This window comes from Patella vulgata, chromosome 3, assembly GCF_932274485.2.
Source record: "Patella vulgata chromosome 3, xgPatVulg1.2, whole genome shotgun sequence".
In the NCBI taxonomy this organism is placed as follows: Eukaryota; Metazoa; Mollusca; class Gastropoda; family Patellidae; genus Patella; species Patella vulgata.
In genome coordinates, this window is record NC_065881.2 from 24,725,318 (window position 1) to 24,747,458 (window position 22,141).

The following is a 22,141-nucleotide window of genomic DNA, read 5'->3' on the forward strand; positions in this document are numbered from 1 at the left end:
TTAAAAAAGATCAATTTCATTTACTGAATTTGCAAAATTGAGAGGGCAACAAATCATTAAATAATATTTATTGTGGGGAGTTTGAAATAAGTAGACTATCCTCCCAATCCACTGCATATGATGTCTTCCACTGAACTTTTACGGTAGAATATGTATGGAAGCAACTCATAAATCATTGAAAATATATCAGTCCTATAACAAAAAACAACTAGGCACATTCTCAAAAACACACTAGGCACATTAATGGTACATATACTTGGAGTTTACATTAAGTAAGCACTGCTGACTTTTTGGTTGTTATGAAAGTTTCTGTAAGAAAATTGTAATAATATTACTGAAATGTATGTTAAAAACATTTGTTATATTCAAATTTTTCCAGATTTGATTGTTTATGAATATAGTGTTTTATGTTTTAAATTTTTTATTGGTTACATTATTAATATACAAGTAGCAGTAATCATATTTGCTAGTCTGATATTTTTATTTGTTATTTCATTTTATAGCTGAAATATTTTATATATTTTTAATTTTATCAGTTTTTCTGTGCTATAAAGTAATTGCCAATATGTGAAAAACTAGTCCAATAGAAACACTACAAATCATGAAAACAGAGTAATTACATGCATTTGTTGATTGATAATCTCAAAATACCGCACTTACAATATATTTTATCATATGTCTATTGTAATTTGTTTCTATATCTAGTCTCACAGGAATGCTTATTACTTGTAAGAATATATAGTAATGAATGTGATGTTTATAATATTTGTGACAATACAACTTGAATAAATGGACATATCACCATCTTGACCCTCCCTACTATTAAATAAGTTTTGATAATTTTGTAGCCCTGAATCAACTGATTTGTATAAATTGACAGACACTGCCATTGTAGCACAACCAGAACCCCAGTGTCATATTTCAGTGGACCTATAACTGTACTGATGGATTAATGTAAACTAAGGTGAAATATATCAGGAACATGGTTCATGTTAAGGACAAGCATTTCAAGATAAGAAGTTGATCTGTATAAAAATTTTACTTCAACTTAGATGTATGATTTTGTGATTGCACATAATAATGTCTCCCTATTTGATAGGCATGTGTAAAGTTAAATGTACTAGAACTATGCTGTGATTTATTATTGTTGCTGTATTTTTAGACTAATAAACTTAGTAAAATAAATAAAGCATTGGGTTTTAATATGTGTAACTTATGAGGGGTTTTTTTTATTGTCGAGGAGTTATTGCCCCTGAATTATGTTCAGCCCTGCATTCAGTATAAGTGTGCATAAAGTATTTTTTATTGCTACCATTTGTCTTTAATTTAGTAGTTGTCATTTATTGTCACAAAACATACCTTGGCTCACCAAAACAAATATTGTAAAGCAAACACAGCATTGACAAGTATTTATTATTTCTACATCATAATGTACTCCTTGTCATAAAAGGGGTGGCATAAAAGGGGTGGCAGAGTGTAGTGGTACTGAAGGGGAGGCTGTCAGGGTGACCTTTGGTTACAATTTTTTTGCACGACCAATGGTTGGAACTAGAAAACTAACACCGATGGTCAGACCATCTTCTGTTCAAAGACGGCTGCCCCATGTCCAAGTGGATGTCATTTTACTATGCTTTAGACCTCCAACCTTGTGAGTTTTCTCCGGGACCTCCAGTTTCCTCCCACTGCCAAAGACCCCTTTGCGCAAGCGAATCATTGAAATAAAATTGACCCATATGTTAGTCCCAAAATGATCTAGTTCTCTCTCTCTCTCAACCATAACCCTAGAAAAAAAAACCCTTAAGCTCAAGGAAGGTCTATACTTCTCTTCATGGAGGATAATGAATCGCTATGCTATATGATATTGATATTATATAGTTTAATAATCAAATAATACTTTCATGAAATTAAACTTGCGTCACTCAAATTCATTTTTTGAGACCACAAAATTCCTTGCAATTTGACTTTAGTTTTTGCATAGCCCAAAATATTGAAATAATGTGTAATTTTTAGACTTATATAGATTCAGGTATAACACATGTGACAAAAAATATCTGCTCATAGAAGTAATTACAACCATTTAAAATTCTGTCAAGCTTTCCAAAAATCATATACTAAACAAAAATAGATTCTTTCTGAATATTCTACACTTGGGTTTCATTGACACCCGCCATCTTGGAACTACTCCGACCATTCTGCAGTAGCATGGTTCAGTATTATCGGACTATGGTCTGGACTAAATCAAATTCGGATTCAGTTAGTTTGACCGTAGTCAAGAAATCACGATAACCGAAGGTCACCCTAGTTGCCAAGAATCCAGAAGTGTGGGGCCCATTAAACATGCACAACATCAGGGCCCATAAATATCTTTCGTGGACCCTGCATTACTGAGGAACAAAGTAATTGAAACTTACATAAAAAATGACAATTTTATTTCAACTCATACAAAAATATATAGTACAGTGATTTATATAATTTAAATTTACTTGTGCAATAAATAATATATCACAATAAACCACAAGTGCAACCCATAATATTATGTTTAATAAACTTCAGCAGAAATACCTGTACTTGTTATACGAATAGTTTATCTAAGGTGGTCAGTTAGTAGGATATAACATCAACAAGAAACTTAAGGATATTTTTAGCCCAGTTTCCGCTTTAGAGAAAAATCTGAAGTTTATCGCAATAATTTTAGGAACGCTGGACCAAATACTATGTTGCAGCAATATTCTTTTCCAGCATATTGAAAACATAATAGGATAGAAAAATAAAATAAAAATGAGCTATTATTATTATTTTTTTTTTTAAAAAGTGGTAAATAACTATAATTTAATGGAATTTGTTCTATGACATCAGGCAAACAAGAAGTTACATTCATGTAGTGGTCTGGTATAGTAGAGACTACATGAAATCAGTGATAATATCTGTAGAAGTTATTTAATAATTAAATATGAGAAACCATTAGATTTTATTGTATATTAAATATTTAACATAGCTATAGTACTGGTAGTAATTAATTTTATATCCTATGTTGTTAAACAACAGAAATTCCCGAGCAGTAGTCTTCTTTAGAAGATATGTCACCTCTTTCATGGAAAATGGAAACAACATCTGATTCTAAATTACAGTACAACCACATTATACACATTATGTTCTGCACATGATCCATGTATCCTTATTATGTGATCAAATCCAAAATAAACCTTAAACATATATCATATATATCTAGGGTTTTGGTCAGTTTTTGCAAATACATTGATCTTAATATAAAATTATGGTCTGTGTTCTGATGATCTGTAAAATATCCTCAATAATGCAAAACATGGGCAGGTACACATGTAGTACTGAACATGTACAGTACGATAAATATAAATCTTCATATTTAATAATTACCAGTACAAACTGATTTTACTGTAGAAAGATTGCCCTGATCGAATAGAATAACATTTAAATGGAAGATTCAAAGTATGCTGCACCTACATTTAGTGAAGTAGTTGTTATTTAATTGACAAATATCCTACATATACTGCTCTAAATTGGACGGAATTGGTGACAATTACAAATTTCTTTTGAATGAGCATTGTCTATTTATTTAAAGTTTCTTGGAACAAAAGCCAATTATAAATTTCTTACGTCATGTAAGTGATCAGGTATAAATATTTATATAATGTACAGGTATAAATATAAATACAAGGTACTGTACTAAGATGCAAAATTAACAGAAGATTCATCAAAAACATATCAATTAGAAGTGAAAATGGCCCTTTACCGGTGTTTTTTGTTGAATGTTCTTAGGGAACATCAATTTTTGCCTTTTGAGAAATGTTCCCCTTGACCTTCCCTCCTTCCTCGAAAGCATCCTGGATCCACAGTTAAAGACGCATTATCTAAGATGTAGATAAAGAGCTGGTCGTTCTTGCTATAATAGTTAGAAAATAGATAATGCAAAATGAATCTATTGAAAATTTCATTCTAATTACTTTATACTAAGCAACCGTCTTCATTAGCCCACTCGGAGTAGACTGGTAGGACGTTAAATAAACCCCATTTCATTTATATTGAGTGAAGTTATCAGTATTGGTAGTTTTGACAAGATCTTTGTATCAATTGTTTATTATTCGAGACTTAGCCTAATGGTCTTGTCATCTTAATAAATGTCTAATCAATAATTTATATTTTATATAACATTTAAGGCCTAAAGAAAGACCTGCAATAGGCAGATTTTGCTCTTGAATAATGCATCTTTAACACTGATGGTAGCTATGCCCCCACCCTGTGTTATAGAACCACACTGGTAGTAAATGCAGGAGGACCACAAGATAAACACAGGAATGTACAAGACAAAAACACAGGAATTATAAACAATAAATAACTATAAAATCAATGGGCTGATCATAGCATCCACTTCAGTCTATATTACAGAGCAGACTGGCTTCCATAAGTTCCCTCCTTATACTGTAATAATGTTATTGTTTTATGTCTTTATTTCTTGACTAATTTGGGGAGGTAATCATCATATCTTCCCTAGAATTGTCAAAAGTGACAACCCAATGTATAAACTAAGCCATAAACTTTTCACATTTAATTAAAAATGTTCACATCATGGTTCACTCATACCTGAAACGAAATAAAAGAAAAAATGATATAATAAATGATCTATTTACATTAAATAAGCTACCACTTTTACTTGACCAGCATTTTGAAAATAGAGTCAGTTATGAAACTATAAATTGTTACAATCTGGACGGCATTTGGGACCATCAATCCTGAATCCAGTTAAAAATCCTGGATCTAGCTGTTAGTCATTTTAGTCTTATAAGCATGTATTTGTCTAACAGATTTACCTCAGTTTAAATTCTAAGAAATAAGGTGGTTCTGAGAATTTCAGATTTTAACCAGGGGCTGCCAGGCAGGATATGCCCACATTTTGCAACTGATGGAAAGAGAACAAGCTAAAAACAAAAACAATTTTTTTCGTACAATCAGGGGACACAATTCAGAAAGTTATGGTCTGAAAAGCGCAAATATCAAAAGAGACTGAGATTTTTTGGAATATAAAGATCTGTTTTAAGTTTCATCAAAATTGGATAAAAATTGTGACCTCTTGAGGGTCCATAACCTTTGTATTACATACTTATACACAATTTGCATATAAAGAGCGTCCATTTTGTCGGGCAGTTTCATTTCGATTTTCCCGAAATTCCAATTCAACCTTCATTATGGTGGAATGGTGATATATCTAAACGGTTTTTAAAATCGGAAAAAAAAATTGTGACCTCTAGAGAATCCACAAGTAAAAATGCGATTTTTTGACCAATTAGGGGCAATAATCCAAGAAGTTACGTTCGGATATGTGTGATTATTAAAAGGAACCAAGATCTTTATGATAAAAACATATATTTTAAAGTTTCATCCAAATCGGATAAAACAAAACTTGTGGCCTCTAGAGGGTCCACAACCTAGATATACCATATTTTTACACTATTTGCGTACAAGGGGAGGCCATTATGTCCGTCAGTTTTTGTCCGATTTTCACGAAATTTGAACTCAACCATCATTAGTGTATAACTGTGATATATTCACATATTTTTCATACAATCATGGGCCATAAAATAGGAAGTTACAATCCAATATGCACACATTTTGAAAGGAACCAAGATCTTTGGGTTATAAACACGTATTTCAAGTTTCATCAAAATGGGATCAAAATTGTGACCTCTAGGAGATCCACAACCTTGATATACCAGGTTTACACTATTTGCGTAGAAGGGGCGGCCATTTTGTCCGACAGTTTTGGTTCGATTCGAACTCAACCATCATTAGGGTGTAACGGTGATATACTAAAATGTTTTTTTAAATTGGATAAAATAGTAAACTCTAAGAGGGACCACAAGTTCAAAACACGATTTTTCTGGAAGTTACGATCCGATATGCGCAAATGTTGAAAGGAACCAAGATCTTTTGGTTATAAACATGTATTTCAAGTTTCATCAAAATCGGATGAAAATTGTGACCTCTAGGGCGTCCACAACCTTGATATACAACTATTTGCGTAAAAGTGGCGGCCATATAATCCGGCAGTTTTTGTCCGATTTTCACGAAATTCGAACTCAACCATCATTAGGGTGTAATGGTGATATACTAAAACGTTTTTTTGAAATCAGATCAAAATTGTGACCTTAAGAGGGACCACAAGCTAAAAACGTGATTTTCGTACAATCAGGGGCCATAATTCAGGAAGTTACAATCCGATATGCGCAAATAGTGAAAGGAACCAAGATCCTTAGGGTTAAAAACATGCATTTCAAGTTTCATCAAAATCGGATCAAAATTATGACCTCTAGAGTGTCCACAAGCTAAAAACGTGATTTTTCGTACAATCAGGGGCCATAATCCATGAAGTTATGGTCCGATACATGCCAATATCGAAAGGAACTGAGTTCTTTGGGAGATAGACCTATATTTCAAGTTTCGGCAAAATCGAATAAAAATTGGGACCTGTAGAGTGTCCAAAAACAAATATGGAAGGGGGTGGATTGTCATTTTAAAAAAATGTAAGAATCAGTTTTAGAATACTTTGAAGGTAAATATTTGACCATGCAAGACTCAAAACCAAAAAATTCTAACATTTATTGAGAATAAAACATCTAGCTTTGTGTAGATCAAAAATATTAATAAAACAAATAAAATCTCTGGGTAGTAAAATTCCAGAGAAAAAGAGGGGGGTCCTTCTGTGTTTTATGGTCAATATTATTGATAAAAGGTAGTTCATATTGAGACGATTTTAAATAAGTTAATTGTAAAACCTAGTACTACTGTATGTGGTCAATATGTCTGTTGTTATTATTAATTAATAGAAAGCTTTATACTATTCAACTCTTGCATTACAGAAGAACAATAGGCTTTTAGGTTACCTTTTATTACTGTAGATCCTCTCTAACAGACAGTATATTTAATACAATCGCAATTGATCATGGCTGATTGCAGATCACACTTCAATCACAGGACAAATATTTGGCTTAATTATATATAAAGGCCCCAACATCCAGTGGTATATCCATGATTTCTAAATGGGGGCACAAAATTATTTAATTGCTTGCTTTAAAGGAGCTAACTCGCTAATATTTGGGACCTAGAAATTGACACAAATGGAATGCAAGCATATAATAATGTAATATAAATGTATATAAACTGATTTACATTCAATTGTTTCCGTATTTACTCTAATTTCTAATCAGTTAGGTTCAGCGAAATATGTCAGAAGTCTCAATCGAATTGCAATCTGTAGTGTCTGGTTATTCCAGTCTACACCGATAGTATTTATTGCTCATGCTCTCCAGATAAGAATATGGCGTCACCGTTTGACATGCATGACTTGTGATATATGTCTAGCTACAATTAAATTTTTTCGTTAAACTGTGTTTAACGCTACAATTGATACAGTCTAAGACTTCTTACGCAATGAGTTAGAGACTTAGCTACTTTAAATGGGAGTCAAAATAAATTGGAATTCAATACCGGCCAAATGCATGAATATTGTCATTATTAGTATTAGGTTTCTCCCTGCTTTTCATTTCAAAGTTTTTTCCAATCTGTCAGTTTTGATGTATAGGAATTAATCATTAAAATAGATATAAAACAAATTATATAATAATCATATCAGATAATTCAACTTTGTGGAAAAAATATTATTAAATGATTGAAATTAAGATCAAAACAGGTGAACTCATACTCATTTAGAACCAATTCTACCAGAATTAATTTGAATGCACTCAGTGGCCTAAGAGAATAAAGAATGTTTTTTTAATGTTCATTCAAGGACCCGCTTAACATGTTAGTCTTTACAAATATAATAATCTTTTCTTCTACTAAACAACATGAAATAACTGGAAGTACAATACACTGACAATTGGCTTACGGTACCTTGGTTGTTTACATTATTCTACAGATTTTAAATATTAACATCAACAGTCTAATGTATTGAATGCTTGCCAAATCGGTCAAATTTTTCCAATAATCTCGCGGGGGATTTATTGATTGAATGTTTGTTGACTTCATGTATGAAGAGTTTTTGTCTTTCTACTTGAGCCAAACAATTGGGAGATCTGAATATTTCAGAGGCAAGACTTAAACATGATGATTGCTTTTTTGTTTGAAGTAAGCAAAATAGATTCAAGATTAACCTAATTGAATACTATTTTATATTTAGAATTTGGGACTGATTTAAAGTGGGTCCTCGGCCTCCATATAATAACTATATGTGTATATCGTAAAATACAAAAATAATCCAAGCATGAAATTAATGCTATAAATTTGATGTCGTATCATCAGTTAGATTAAGTTCAATACTGGTAGGTTCGTTCGTTCCTGGAGTTTAAAATCCACATCCAGTTCCACCAAGGATGATATCGTAGACAAATACTGGTACAAACTTTTCTTCTCTAAGTACAGAGTTGTTATCCAAAAAATCAGTGGTATCATCAAACATACATTAGCACTGCCTCAAAACAACACATTAATCAAAGTGTTGATAATTTTACAATACCAGTACTTTATTATCTAATAAATGGTGTCTTATTGGCATGTTACCATACATGAATCCACACATTTAAACCAAGGGAATGAAAGGTCGCATTAATTTCAATATACAATTAATCAGGTTACAGCGTTCATAATAGATTAATTGCTTGCTGTATTGTATAATTTTGAAAATGTGTATAAACGCATATAATCAAACGTATACATGTATGACTTACAATGTTAACCTATGCTTGCAGAGTCAAGTTCTTGACCAATATTCACAAAATTTGGATTGTGATCATTATTTACAGTAAAAGCACTTAATCTCAGAACTTTCTGTCAGTTGAAAAAGAATTTAAAACATGGCAGAATTTTATTACAACACAGACAGTAATGGATTTAATGGGAATGGGAATGGGAGGTGCCCCTCCCCCCCCCCCCCCCCACTAATCTAACTCTGAACACTGACGAAGAAGCTTCTGGTGGACACCCGTTATTTATTAAATGTAATCTAATAGTACTTGTACTTGACCTGTTTCTTCTCTAATGTTTGATATCAGCTGTACGTGTAGTCTACTTAGATTTATTTGCTTTATTAATTCATAAGATATCACTATTCACATAAAAAAAGTTTTTATAATGGTGATATAACAGGAGGAATGTCAATCAAGGTCACAATATCTTTTCAATCTGTGTATTGTAAAATGTTGTGCAATACTGCACGCAAATCAATTTTTTTAATCATTACAAAAATTAATCTAGAGAAATATAATCAAAGATGTCTGTGTGTATGTATGTTCACCTATCACACTTGGTCACTACACTCCACCCCCACATATATGTGGTATCAAATTAACCAGCATTAACTTATTTTTTGTTGTCAGTCGGGGTAGTGGTAATAGACAATGCAGCCTAACCTAGGATTTGTTTCAAAATCTTCTTTACTCAGACCATTTTCACCATTTTGAACAGGACCCATGGATTGTTTCAGAGAAAACCAGCGGTTGCCAGAAAAGATACGCCCACATTTTGCAAGAGATGGATAGAGACCAAGCTAACAAAAAAGCGATTTTTTCGTACAATCAAGGGCCATAATTCAGGAAGTTACGATCTGATATGCCCGAATATCGAAAGGAACAAGGAACAAAGATCTTTGGGTTATAAAGATATATTTCAAGTTTCATCAAAATCAGATCAAAATTGTGTCCGCTAGAGGGTCCACAACCTTGATACACATTTACACTATTTGCGTACAAGGGGCGGCCACTTTGGCAGGAGTTTTGGTCTGATTTACACGAAATTTGAACTCAACTATCATTATGGTGTAATGGTAATATATTCAAACGTTATTTTAAATTGGATAAAAATTGTGTACATGATTTTTCGTACAATCAAGGGCCATAATTCAGGAAGTTACGATCCAATATGCGCAAATATCGAAAGGACCAATGATCTTTGGGTTATAAACATGAATTTCAAGTTTCATCAAAATTGGATCAAAATTATAACCTACAGTCATTTTGTACGGCAATTTTGGTCCAATTTCACGAAATTTGAACTCAACCATCATTACCTGAAGGTTTTTTTTAATCGGATAATAATTGTGACCTCTAGATGGACCACAAGCTAAAAAAAACAATTTTTGCATACAATCAGGGGGCCATAATTCAGGAAGTTACGATCCGATCTGCGCAAATATGTTTGGGTTATAAAATGCATTTTAAGTTTCATCAAAATCAGATGAAAATTGTGACTTCTAGGGTGTCCACAAGCTAAAAACTAGATTTTTCGTACAATCAGGGGCCATAATCCATGGGCGTATAAAAATAAGATTGTCTATTTGTATCAGAATTGATTATGCGCATATTACACAGTCTGTAATCTCACCACAAAAACAGTTATAAAAATTCTATTTACCATCTAAAACCAATTTTAAGAAATGTTTTTACCACATGTATCTAATGATATTCATCAGATGCAATGAAAACACACCACTGAATATGCTGGCAAGACATAATGCAGCTGAAATTTGATTATTGGCATGATTAAATTTATTGTGTATGAATATTATTATTGTGATCTAATGTTGTTACATTCAGAATTGCAAGATTAAAGTTTATCAATAATTATAAAAGTGGTCTGTTTTCGTTATGTTTCAATATTATTTTAAGCAGAACGATTTTAAATTTATTCTATGGGAGATATGAAACACACATGTATTAAAGAAGAAAGAGTGTTCACATACATATATCAAAAGCAAAAAAATATGTAATTTATTTTATTAAAATGGAAAATGGGCTGATCTGTAAGAAGACACATAAAGATAATGGTGCCACGGTGGCTAAGCGGGTAAGATGCTGGCTCGCTAGCCTGGAGGTTGGGTGTTCGACCCCTGCATTGGCCGAGAAAGTTTTTCGGAATTTTTCGACCATTGTCAGTGGTACAGGACGGAGGGCATGAAAGGACAGCTGTCTAGTCATTTGGATGAGACGAAAAACCGAGGTCCCGTGTATACATTGGCATGTACGTAAAAGACCCCTTGGCAGTTGGAATTTGATATAAGAGTAGACCATAGTGTCGCTGCCCAGAAAAAATTTCCCTTATAGCACACTGTATGGCGTATGCCCGTCTTCATTAGCTGATTCGGAGTAGAACAATAGGATGTTAAACCCGATTTCATTTCATTGTATATCATAAAGATGGTAGTGTGTAGTTAGTTAAAGCCAATGTAATCTTTAAATGACCGTAACAAATGATTTGAGTAACTTTTGGACCGGATTATTTTTTAATTGGAAATAAAAGTACTTTTGATTGTGTATTGTTCATTTAGCCTAAAGCTGTACTTCTATGGTTTAGTCATTTAAAAATAGACCAATTAGAACTTAAATCACAAGCCATTTATATATCTGTACTTGCAATCATATATAAGCTTTTCAAGTATGTTAATATAAAGTTGTGTTCTGCATAATTATAGATATATAATGCGCGTTGATCTATAAAAGCTTAACTTGGTTTTACCATTAACTTGAATTTCTTCAATAACAGGATAATATTGATTTCTGTTACAAATAACTGAAAGGTATTGGGTTTAAAACAACATCAGAAGAGAGAGTACATATAAGTCCTGGGTTCCCAACCTCTTGGTAGGGTTGCGCAGTCGCAAATACTCTGAATCTTTTGAAAAAATGCTATGTTTTTATGAAAATCATCTAGACATAAATCTCTGATCTAACACCTCTTGCCACATTGCCAATCATGTTTTCTCTCTCATGCTCGCGGATTGTTTCCTCAGTCTCTCAATACAACATTTTGATCTGTATATAATGATGATCTTTCGTAGTACAAGGTGACTTTGTTCTTCAAGGGGTAGGGATCAGATGGAATGGGGTCGCAACCAACAAAAGGTTGAGAACCACTGATATAGGTGTTGTACAGGTGTAGGACCATGTACTTAATTCAGTTAATTTGAAATGAGAGGAAGTGAGATAGATCTGCATCTGCATGAATCTAAGCACAAATTTCTTTTCAGATTCTTGATGCAGTGAAAGTATTTTCAAAATCATGAATATAGCCTACATGTAAGAAAATTGTGCTTAAATTTTGAGTAAAAGTCTGCACAGGTAGTGATGTTTAAATTTATTCATAACTTAAAATTTAATTTATTTATAAGTAATAAGTTTATCATAATTACCATTTAAAATTATTTTCAGTCGTAAAAATATTTAGTTTCTACCACCATCTTTGTCATTAGGATTTGTTGTGTCTGTCTTCTCTAGGTCTGGGAATGACTCAGCTTTCAGACTAGCCAACTCACAGGAACTTCCAGATCCAAGCAATGATTTCAAACTATCTGCCGTATCATGGCGCTGATGACATTTCATCTTTCTTGTAGAGTCAGCAGATTTTAAAGGTTGAGCAGGTTTTGATCTTGAATCAGCACTTCCCTCATCACTCGGCACAACGTTAAATGTTTCACCAAGGTTGACTGAGTTGGAGTTATTTACTTTTTTCTGTGATTTTTTGCGAGGGTCACCCGCTAGAGAAATATAATTTGGATATTTTGGAGGTAATGAGGTAACTGAGTGAGATTCTGAATTTCCTGAAAGGTTGTTAATATTAGAAGCTAATTCGATGTCTTCCTTTGATTTGCTTTTTTTGTGATTTTCATGCTTGTGAGAGTCTGGAATAGGGAAACGTCCCTCTTTATTTGTATTTTTTTTCACACGTTGAGATACACTTACATAATTATCGCAATCTTTTAACACACCCTGGCTTTCATCTTCCATTTCTTTTTTAATGGACTGTAAATACTGAGACTCTATGTCAATATTTTCTGATTCATTCATTTCTTTTTCACCTGATTCATCTTCAACAGCAGAAGTATGTAATCTATCTTTAGAGGTATTGGATCTTCTTACAGCCCATGGAACATCTCTATCATCTAAAAATTTGTTATGTCGATAACCTGAGGTGTCCATCGACTTGTCTCTCTTCTTAAGGGAGGCTTCCATTCCTGCGACACTCATATCTAGCCCAGAATCAGTTCCAAAAGATCTTTTAACATCTTTTAGACCACTTGTCTGTGAGGCACTAGTTGATTTATGAACTTCTGGCTGAGACACTGATCTTTGTGACAATATTATCTCTTGATTCACTTGTCTTGTTGACACAGGCTGTGAAGATGAAAATGCATCTGCTTCACTGCTAGAATCATAATCACTTGTATCGTGATATATAAAATATGTGTCAAGTGGACCAACATCGCAAGCCTTTCCTACAGGAATATTTTTCTTTGTTTCTGATGTTTCAACTGGAAGTTTATTATTCTTGTTTTGTACCCTGACACTGTCAATACTGTTTTCGCGGTTGTATGTTTCGATGTGAATTCCATCTGAAGTTGCAAACAGCACTGGGACATTAAAAAACTGGTTGCTTGGACTATTAGCTTTTTCCCGTATAACTAGTCCTCTCACAGGCTGATTTTTAATCTCTTTCTTCAAATTTTTGGGCGGAACCATATCACCAATCGAGTTACTTCGTCTACACAAAACAAAATCTTTTAAATTAACCCACAGAAAATTGATCCAGGAAAAAGTCAAGATAGGAAATATTGCAGCATAGAAAAATCTCATATAAACAAAGGTCACATCGACTGACCAAGGATAGTCGACAAGTTCGAGAAAATTACTGGCTTGAAATTCATAGCTGTATTGATACTGTCGGATATAAGCAGTTATAATATAAGGCACGCACAGCACAAACCAAACACAAAATAATAGGCCACCATATTTACACATGTGAATTTCTTTTTGATTATCCAGTTGATTTCTCTGTTTATATTCATTTTGAGCTTGTGGCATAGTTACCACAAATCTTCCTTTAAAAGCAGATCGTATAATTAACAAATATAAAATCAACATTGAGATGATCGGTATGACGAAACAAATTACGGAGGTTAAACATATATAGGTCAATGATGAGGAGTCGGTCAGGGAACACAGATGAAGTGGTGTACGATAGGTTGTCGGTATGGCTGTCGTCAGTAAGGGTAAACTAAATGCAGCAGAATGAATCCACGTACACACAATTATTAAAAGCATTCTGGGAATTGTTAAATAATTATTCGAACCCACAGAATATCTTACGGAAATAAATCGTTCCACACTAATACACAATAGAGTTAAAACTAACTCTATGAAAACAAGAGTCATACAAAATGCATTGATTTTACACAAAGGATCTCCAAATATCCATCCACCAGAAACAAGTGCTCCAAACACAATAGACATGTTCATCCAGCATTCACTTAACCCTACAATACATAAGTTTATTATCATAATATTCAAAACACTTTTCTTTCCACGGAGTAACACCAATAAAAGTAAACTGTTCCCAACCAATCCCGACACAGCGAAAAGCAAGAGAAATACAATTTTTGGAACCCGAGATGTTAAATCTTCTGCAAGTAGATCAGAGACATTTATCCCTTGTGACTGGTTGGTTTGATTTACAGATGCCATAATTATTACAATATCTTATTTTTGTATCTTCTTTTTCAATTATCTTCTGTCTTCATTTATTTGTTGGATGAATAATGCACCCTTGAAGACTATTTCATCTGCCTGTAATATAAATTAATCACATATCATTTTAAAAATCTAAACCTGGTAAGTGGGTTTGATTATTTCACCTGCCTGTCACAGATATTAATCACATTATTATTATCAAAATCTCAACCTTATAGGTTGGTTTAATTATTACACCTGAAGCAGATATTCCACACTGGACTTCTGATCATTTTTGCACAATTATTAAAATCTCAACCTTATAGGTTGGTTTAATTATTACACCTGAAGCAGATATTCCACACTAGACTTCTGATCATTTTTGCACAATGTCGTTTCTGGACTGATATCTAGTGTAGAATATCGCCATTAATGTTGTTTCCAAGAATGATGTGTGGCTGCCGCGATGTCATGACACCTGTCGTGCAAAATATTTCACATGGACAAAATTCAATTACTGGATCACAGCCTTTAGGCGCACTATACTTAAAATCAATTTGATCTATTATTAATTTACCAATCCATTCATCCAATTACGCTCTCACTTCATGCACACATTGTTTTATCTTTTACTCTGAAGTTCATCCTAAATCTATAGAATATTTACTATTCATAAATCACTATATAGTCATAAACACTTATTAATAATTCATTTAACATATGGCATGTTTACTATATACTACAGACCTTTTCATTTACGGCAGACCATTATAAGGATTGGCTGCTATAATCATTTACACAGATATAGACAATCATATATATACATGTCCCTAAATAACCTAACTGGACAAAAAAAAAGCTAACATAGGTTTAAAATTAAACAAATGATATCAATATTAGGTTCAATGTTTAATAATATTAGGTTTCATGTTTAACAGACAATATTATGTTCAACGTTTAATAATATTAGATTTTGGGTTTATGAAACAGAGAGAGAGAGAGAAATGGGGTTTAACGTCCACTCGACACAAACTAGGTCATTTCGGGACTAACATATGGTTTAACTTTTTTTTACATAATTCACTTGCGCGTAGGGGTCTTTAGCAGTGGGAGGAAACCGGAGGACCCGGAGAAAACCCACGAGGTTGGACAGGCGACCCTACTCCTTGTCACGTACAACCAGGGATTCGAAACCATGCCAGTCGACTCAATGACAGACTTTATGATACAGCGCGCGCACGCTAACCATTCAGCCATCCAACCCCCCGGTTTATGAAACAGTTTTAGGTTTAATGTTAACAAATGATAATGATAGGTTTAAAGTTAAAGATACATTATGGGAGATTCAATAACGAGTTGGCAGTTCTCACTATAATAGTTAAAAACTAGATAATGTAAAGGCAATTTGCTGAAAATTTCATTCAAATTGATCCACTATGAACCAAGAAATAAGTGGTTGAAAGTTCTGGCTAGCCTTGATCATCATTACTAAAGTCAGTACGATAAACAGCATAGTCTTGATTACCCACTATTCGTTAAATCGTGAAGGAAAGTTATGCGGTAAATCGGCTCATAATCCACTAAAGATTGCAGGCTAGCAATGCCATCTAGAGTTCATTATGGTCTGGATAGGTTAATTAATGTCTAATTAATAATTTAGATAACATTTCAGGCCTAAATAAAGACCTGCAATAGACAGATTAAGCTCTTGCATAATGTATATTTAAGCATGTTAATAATTTTAGGTTTAAAATTCTAACAAATTTTTTAATAAGATATTGAAAAATGATGTATTAGGTTTAAAGTTTAAAATATGATAATAATTCCAAGTTATGTTATTGACAAATAATTAAGGTATAAAGTTTAATGGATGACAATAATATATTTTTTTTAAACAAATATAACAAATGATAATATTTTAAGTCTGAAGTTTAATAGATGACAATAATGTTAATGCTAGGTGTAAATTTTAGGTTAATATTTTTTTTTACAAATGATAACAATTTTAGGTTGAAATAAAAATTATAACCATTTTCGTCACTGGGTAATCTGCCTTTTTTCAGTAACTTGATGTAAAGAATAGAGACAACCTTTTTCATTCAGTTCAAGTCTGGCGAATCATTAAGATCATTAGCTCACTGGATAAAAATGTATACTGTAGCATGTTTGGCTAGAAGTAGACCAAAGACGCAATGTGATAAAATCCACTTATAATTGCCTTTTCTTATTAAAAATTCTGTGATAGATATTGGTTAATCAACCCTTACCAACATATACAATGCCTTGGAATGCATTCACAATTATTTTATCTATACATTAAAAATAACTTCACTAAATTTCCTGTTTGATATTGGTTAATTTATTATTGGAGCTCTGTACTTGTTAACTCTCTACAATGTCATCAAGCATGAAGAAAATAATTTTATCAATAGAAAATAATAGACGATTAAAAGAAATACATTTTTATATCAATAATCTGAAGTGTTGGCTACAAGTGGGCAAAAAAACAACGAATGTTAAACACTTTGTGTGTCTGAATGAAGAGTGAATGGCAATGCAGACAAAAGATCCATTTATTGGAAAATGGTATGAAAAATTTCAGCGCATTTTAACCCATTCCCTTCTTAACCTACAGTACCGCATGTGCCCAACAATCAAAGATTAAGAAAAACAGATTTAAACATACATTATGGGAGATTCGATATCGAGTTGGCAGTTCTCACTATAATAGTTAAAAACTAGATAATGTAAAGGCAATTTGCTGAAAATTTCATTCAAATTGATCCACTATGAACCCAGAACTAAGCGGTTGAAATTTCCGGCTAGCCTTGATCATCATTACTAAAGTTTGTACGATAAACAGCATAGTCTCAATTATCCATTTAATCGTTAAATCGTGAGGAAAGTTATGCAGTAAATCGGCTCATAATCCATTATGTTCTGGATAGATTAATTAATGTCTAATTAATAATTTAGATAACATTTCAGGCCTAAAGAAAGACCTGCAATAGACAAATTAAGCTCTTGCATGATGTATGTTTAACCTACCTCTTCCAATGACCAAATGACTCATCATGTTTTTTTTATGTTTTTGTGTATGTAATAAATACAGTTATTTTATGTCACATGTTTTCCTACATTGCAATTATTATAGCCCTTTGATTAGTGGTGTTTACCACGGGGAATCAAGGCATTGTAGTTTTAACTGTTAAGCCTTGAGCTCAAGATCTGATAAATGAAATATGAGACCTACAATTTATATAAAGTCAAATCCTAATTTCTTGTTATTTGAAAGCTATTGACCATTATTTACATTGATAATTTAAAATTTAATTAAGAAACCATAACCAGTTGTAGATAATTTTCAAGCTTGGATTTAATCAAATTAAAAAAAGGCCCACCAAAAGATTTCATTCAGCAGTTATCTGGCTTGTTTATATCATCTGCAGAGGATGCAGGATGTTGGAAATTTACAATGTCTTTGTAATTATACTGAACTGACTGAAACCAGTTTGGACTGATATTCCTTTTAAAGCTTCAACTTTCACAATATTGTAGTTTACAAGAAATTCAAAACATCTCAAATGACGATATTAGCATTTTTTTAACAAATACAATAATTCCAGATTAATAAAATAGCCTATTATTATGTGTACCATGATTTTGTTTAGGGTGGAGAACCAGTCTACTTGGTACACGCTTTGTTGTGCTTTATTGAAGAATATTATTATTGACTGAGCAGTTACAGTGCATAAATTTCAGTTCACTTAAAGATACATTATGTAAGAGGTAAATCTGCCTATAGCAGGTCTTTTTTCTGGTTTCAAATGCCATATAAATTATTATTTAAACATTTGTTAACATGACAAGCCTATAATCAACTCTCTAGATCATCGGATCGCTCTGATTTTAAATAGATTAGTACACAGCGGCCATTTAAGTGTGTAACGATAAATTACATGTAGTCTCGGTTGTCAAATACCTTAGCTACGATAATAACCAATCTATGTTACCAAACTTCAAAAAGTCATATTCAATTTTCATTATCTTTTTTTTAAACTATTACAGCTAGCTCTTTATCTAATTTTTACATAATGCATCTTTAAAGACAGCTGCCATATGCAAGCAATTACAACAAATATATCAGTTCAAATCCCTGAATGTGGTGAGAAGAAGGTTGATTTTTCAGGACCAGTTCCCACTTGTCAAGCAAATTGTAAAGTAAATTGTCTTCAACTTCCAACAACCAAAAGATCTTTTATGTGCACAACTATACCTTCCTTGTGAGCACAAAGGTGCATTAGCATCACTTCGATTGGATGCGTGAACTTTGGTCATATATGGTAGTTGGCACATTGGAGCTTTCAGGGGAAATGCTTCCACCTCCTGACACCAGCCATTGGCCAAGCTCATATACACAAAATGATAGATCTATACATGTACACTATTAAACTAGTAAATAATTTATTTTACCTCCCAAGAACAAATTATATCTCTACCTTCTCATAAAAGTATCATATTGCAAATATATTACTAATATTACATTCATGTTCAAAACAAGGGAGGCCAGAAAATTCTTTTTTTTTATTTAGGCCTACTGAAAAATGTTTTACATGTACATTGTATATAGGAATTCCAAATTATATTATTGTAGTTCAACCACTGGGCTGGAAACTCTGATGGTAGCACTTGGCCCTAAGTTTTAATTGGCTATAAACAGTGACTGATGTCATGCACAATGCAGACTATGCTTAAACTTTCTAAAAACCCTTTTCCTTTTGGTTAACAAATTTTTGTTTTGCTTTTGTAATCATAAAGTTAGTAAATATAGCTAGTTCAAATTTAATAATAATAAAATCCTATTTCACTGTAATTTACATAATAATCCCAAATATTATAATAAATGTGGAATAGTAAATTTCTCTAGTAAAAAATAGTTTCTACTAATTAAATTATGATCAACTGTCACTATAAATTACTAGTAGTATAAATTGCTGAAGTTACAGTTTACAATAAACTATTATTTACTGGCAGGGCAATAACAGATTTAATCACCCAATAGATTATAATTATTCATGGCTGTAATATATCCTAAATGGTATAACTGTTACAGGGATTGATTATAAATTATAGGATTACCACAATATAATACTGTTATATATTGTTATATAAAGTATATACCTGCAAAAAACAACACCAGTAAACCTGCTGACGGAAAAATATCTACAGAGCACAACAGGGTTAATGTAAAAAACAATAATCATGGTCCATTATGCCGTCTTTCATTTAAAAGAAATAATTATCTTGCTGTAAATTACTTTTTCACAATGTCCTTATTGATATATAAGTCAAGTTCTGATATTATGCCATATATTCTCTTTATAATTTAAAAATTTGTAAAAACAATATTTGTATAAAATAATAAAACTATAATTTCATTCACTCACTTCATATTTCACTGCCCAAATGAGGACTACCAAACATTCAACTAAGACATATTCTTAAAACTGAGTTATGAAGAATTTTGTATAAAATGAAATGAAATGGGGTTTAACGTCCTACTGTTTTTTCCTAAACTGGGCTAATGAAGACGGGCATACACGCTCTACGGCATACTCTTATATCGAATTCCAACTGCCAAGGGATCTTTTACATGCACGCCAATTTGTACACGGGACCTTGGTTTTTCGTCCCATCCGAATGACTAGACAGCTGTCCATATCAGGCCCTCCATCCTGCATCACTGACAAGGGGAAACCACGCCGGAAAATCTGGATGAACTTTCTCGGCCAATGCAGGAATCAAACACCCGACCTCCAGGCTAGCAAGCCAGCGCCTTACCCACCTAGCCACGTGATCCCCTTTTTGTATAAATAAAATATATATATATATATTAATATATATTAATGTGATTCACTCACTTTCTTATTTCATTGGCATAGTTGAGCCTACCAAATATTCAACCAGGAAATATTTTAAAAACTGAATCAAAGTTTATTTTATTATAAATAATATATATTATATTTATGTGGTCTAGGGTCAAGGATATGGGTGTAACGTACCATTCTTTAATATTTACCGGTAATAATTATATGTTGATTCATCTCCTGTATTAGGTAAACTGTGTTGAAATAATCAGTGATATATACATAATGAATGAATGAAGGATCACACCTAAATCGATATATAGGTAACAGAAGTTATAAGGATAACTTATATTTTAAAACATAAATACATAAACTTGTTCTATAATATCAGGTAATAATATCATATTTTATCTGCATGGTTCAACCGATTTCTTTTATAAAGATATCTACACCCCAAGACTAATCATTTGTTTATTTTTTTGTCCATATCAAATGAATCTAACCATTTAAAAGATATATATCAAATGCCTTACAAAATGGATAGAATCCATTCCAACATGTTCCACGTGTGTTTATATTCTTACCTGGATGAAGATAAAAATGTCATCAGCATCCGCATCATTTACTGCAGCATGACGCCATTGTCAGGAATCATTCCAAGAAAAGACACGTCGTCATACATATAAATTTGTCACCACCTGTCATCACGCCCAAGCATCTGTAATCATTTCAGGTGCGCGTTCTATAAAAATCCACATGAATTCGTTTACAAAATACACCACTAAACATTTTAGCTAGCTAGTCTATTTCAAAATTTAATGCAATGTTTTCCCTTCAGGAGATATAACATGTTCTGTCCTGTAATTGCAGACGACAACTCAATCGATTTATCAGTTTTAACAATTAATACTGATTGTCCAGTCTTTCCCAGGTGAGCGAATTGTTTTGATGTAATGCAAGAATCCCGCACGCACCTGTGAACGCCTAGTTAACAAAGGCTACCAATATCGATATTAGCTTGTAAAAGGTATTTATTTATATCCCGTCTTTAGTTGGAAACGATTCGAGGTTTATCTGATTCTATTGTATTTACTTATCACGCAAATCTTAGTATTTGTGACCTATCCATCGAGGCAATTATATTAATTGCAAGCACGATAAATTAATTAATAACACTTTTCAGTCGTATTAGCAAGGTTTTACAACTTGGGACACTTGAGGTTGACGTTACAGGCCTGGCCGGTGTGATTCAATTGCGGTTAAATATACTAGGATTTCACCCGAAAGAATGAATTCGCGCTTAAATGCCACTTTCTTGTTGTCGTAATATGTGCGTCCAAATTTCCCATAAAATGAGCCATAATTTCTTTTTTCATATAGTTTAAGGTACCCTCTACCCCTCATATCAAAAAGAGTTCCTATATATTAATTTCAGAGACGCGCAGAGTGCGTTTGCCGTATCCATAGTGTTAATATTTAAGACTAAAAGAAAAGAAAATGTTGTATGGTCCCCTATATAGGCTTCAGCCTAGTCAGCATTCGGGATACTACGGACTGTGAGATGTGCCTTCGAATAAGTCAACCATCGATGTGTCGTTCTAAGAAGTATAACCTAATATAGTTACTTTAGTAACGAAAATATGAGAGCGCTACCTGCTCTCTTCTGGTAGGGCTCCCATATTTTCGTCACTAAAGTAACTAAACCTATAAACGTCGACAAAGAGGAAGCTGCTTGAAATTTTGCCCGAT

The 22,141-nt window shown here is 32.8% G+C and overlaps 1 protein-coding gene across 1 annotated transcript; it reads right to left on the reverse strand.

The window, feature by feature from the left end:
- Positions 1 to 2,468: 2,468 nt before the first annotated feature.
- Positions 2,469 to 21,229, reverse strand: LOC126814767 (uncharacterized). The gene is made up of 3 exons (XM_050540134.2): positions 20,977 to 21,229; positions 12,212 to 14,642; positions 2,469 to 4,617 (listed from the first exon to the last, which is right to left on the reverse strand). The coding sequence occupies exon 2, from the start codon at positions 14,538 to 14,540 to the stop codon at positions 12,243 to 12,245; it is 2,298 nt and encodes a 765-aa protein (XP_050396091.1). The 5' UTR covers positions 14,541 to 14,642; positions 20,977 to 21,229; the 3' UTR covers positions 2,469 to 4,617; positions 12,212 to 12,242.
- Positions 21,230 to 22,141: the final 912 nt, after the last annotated feature.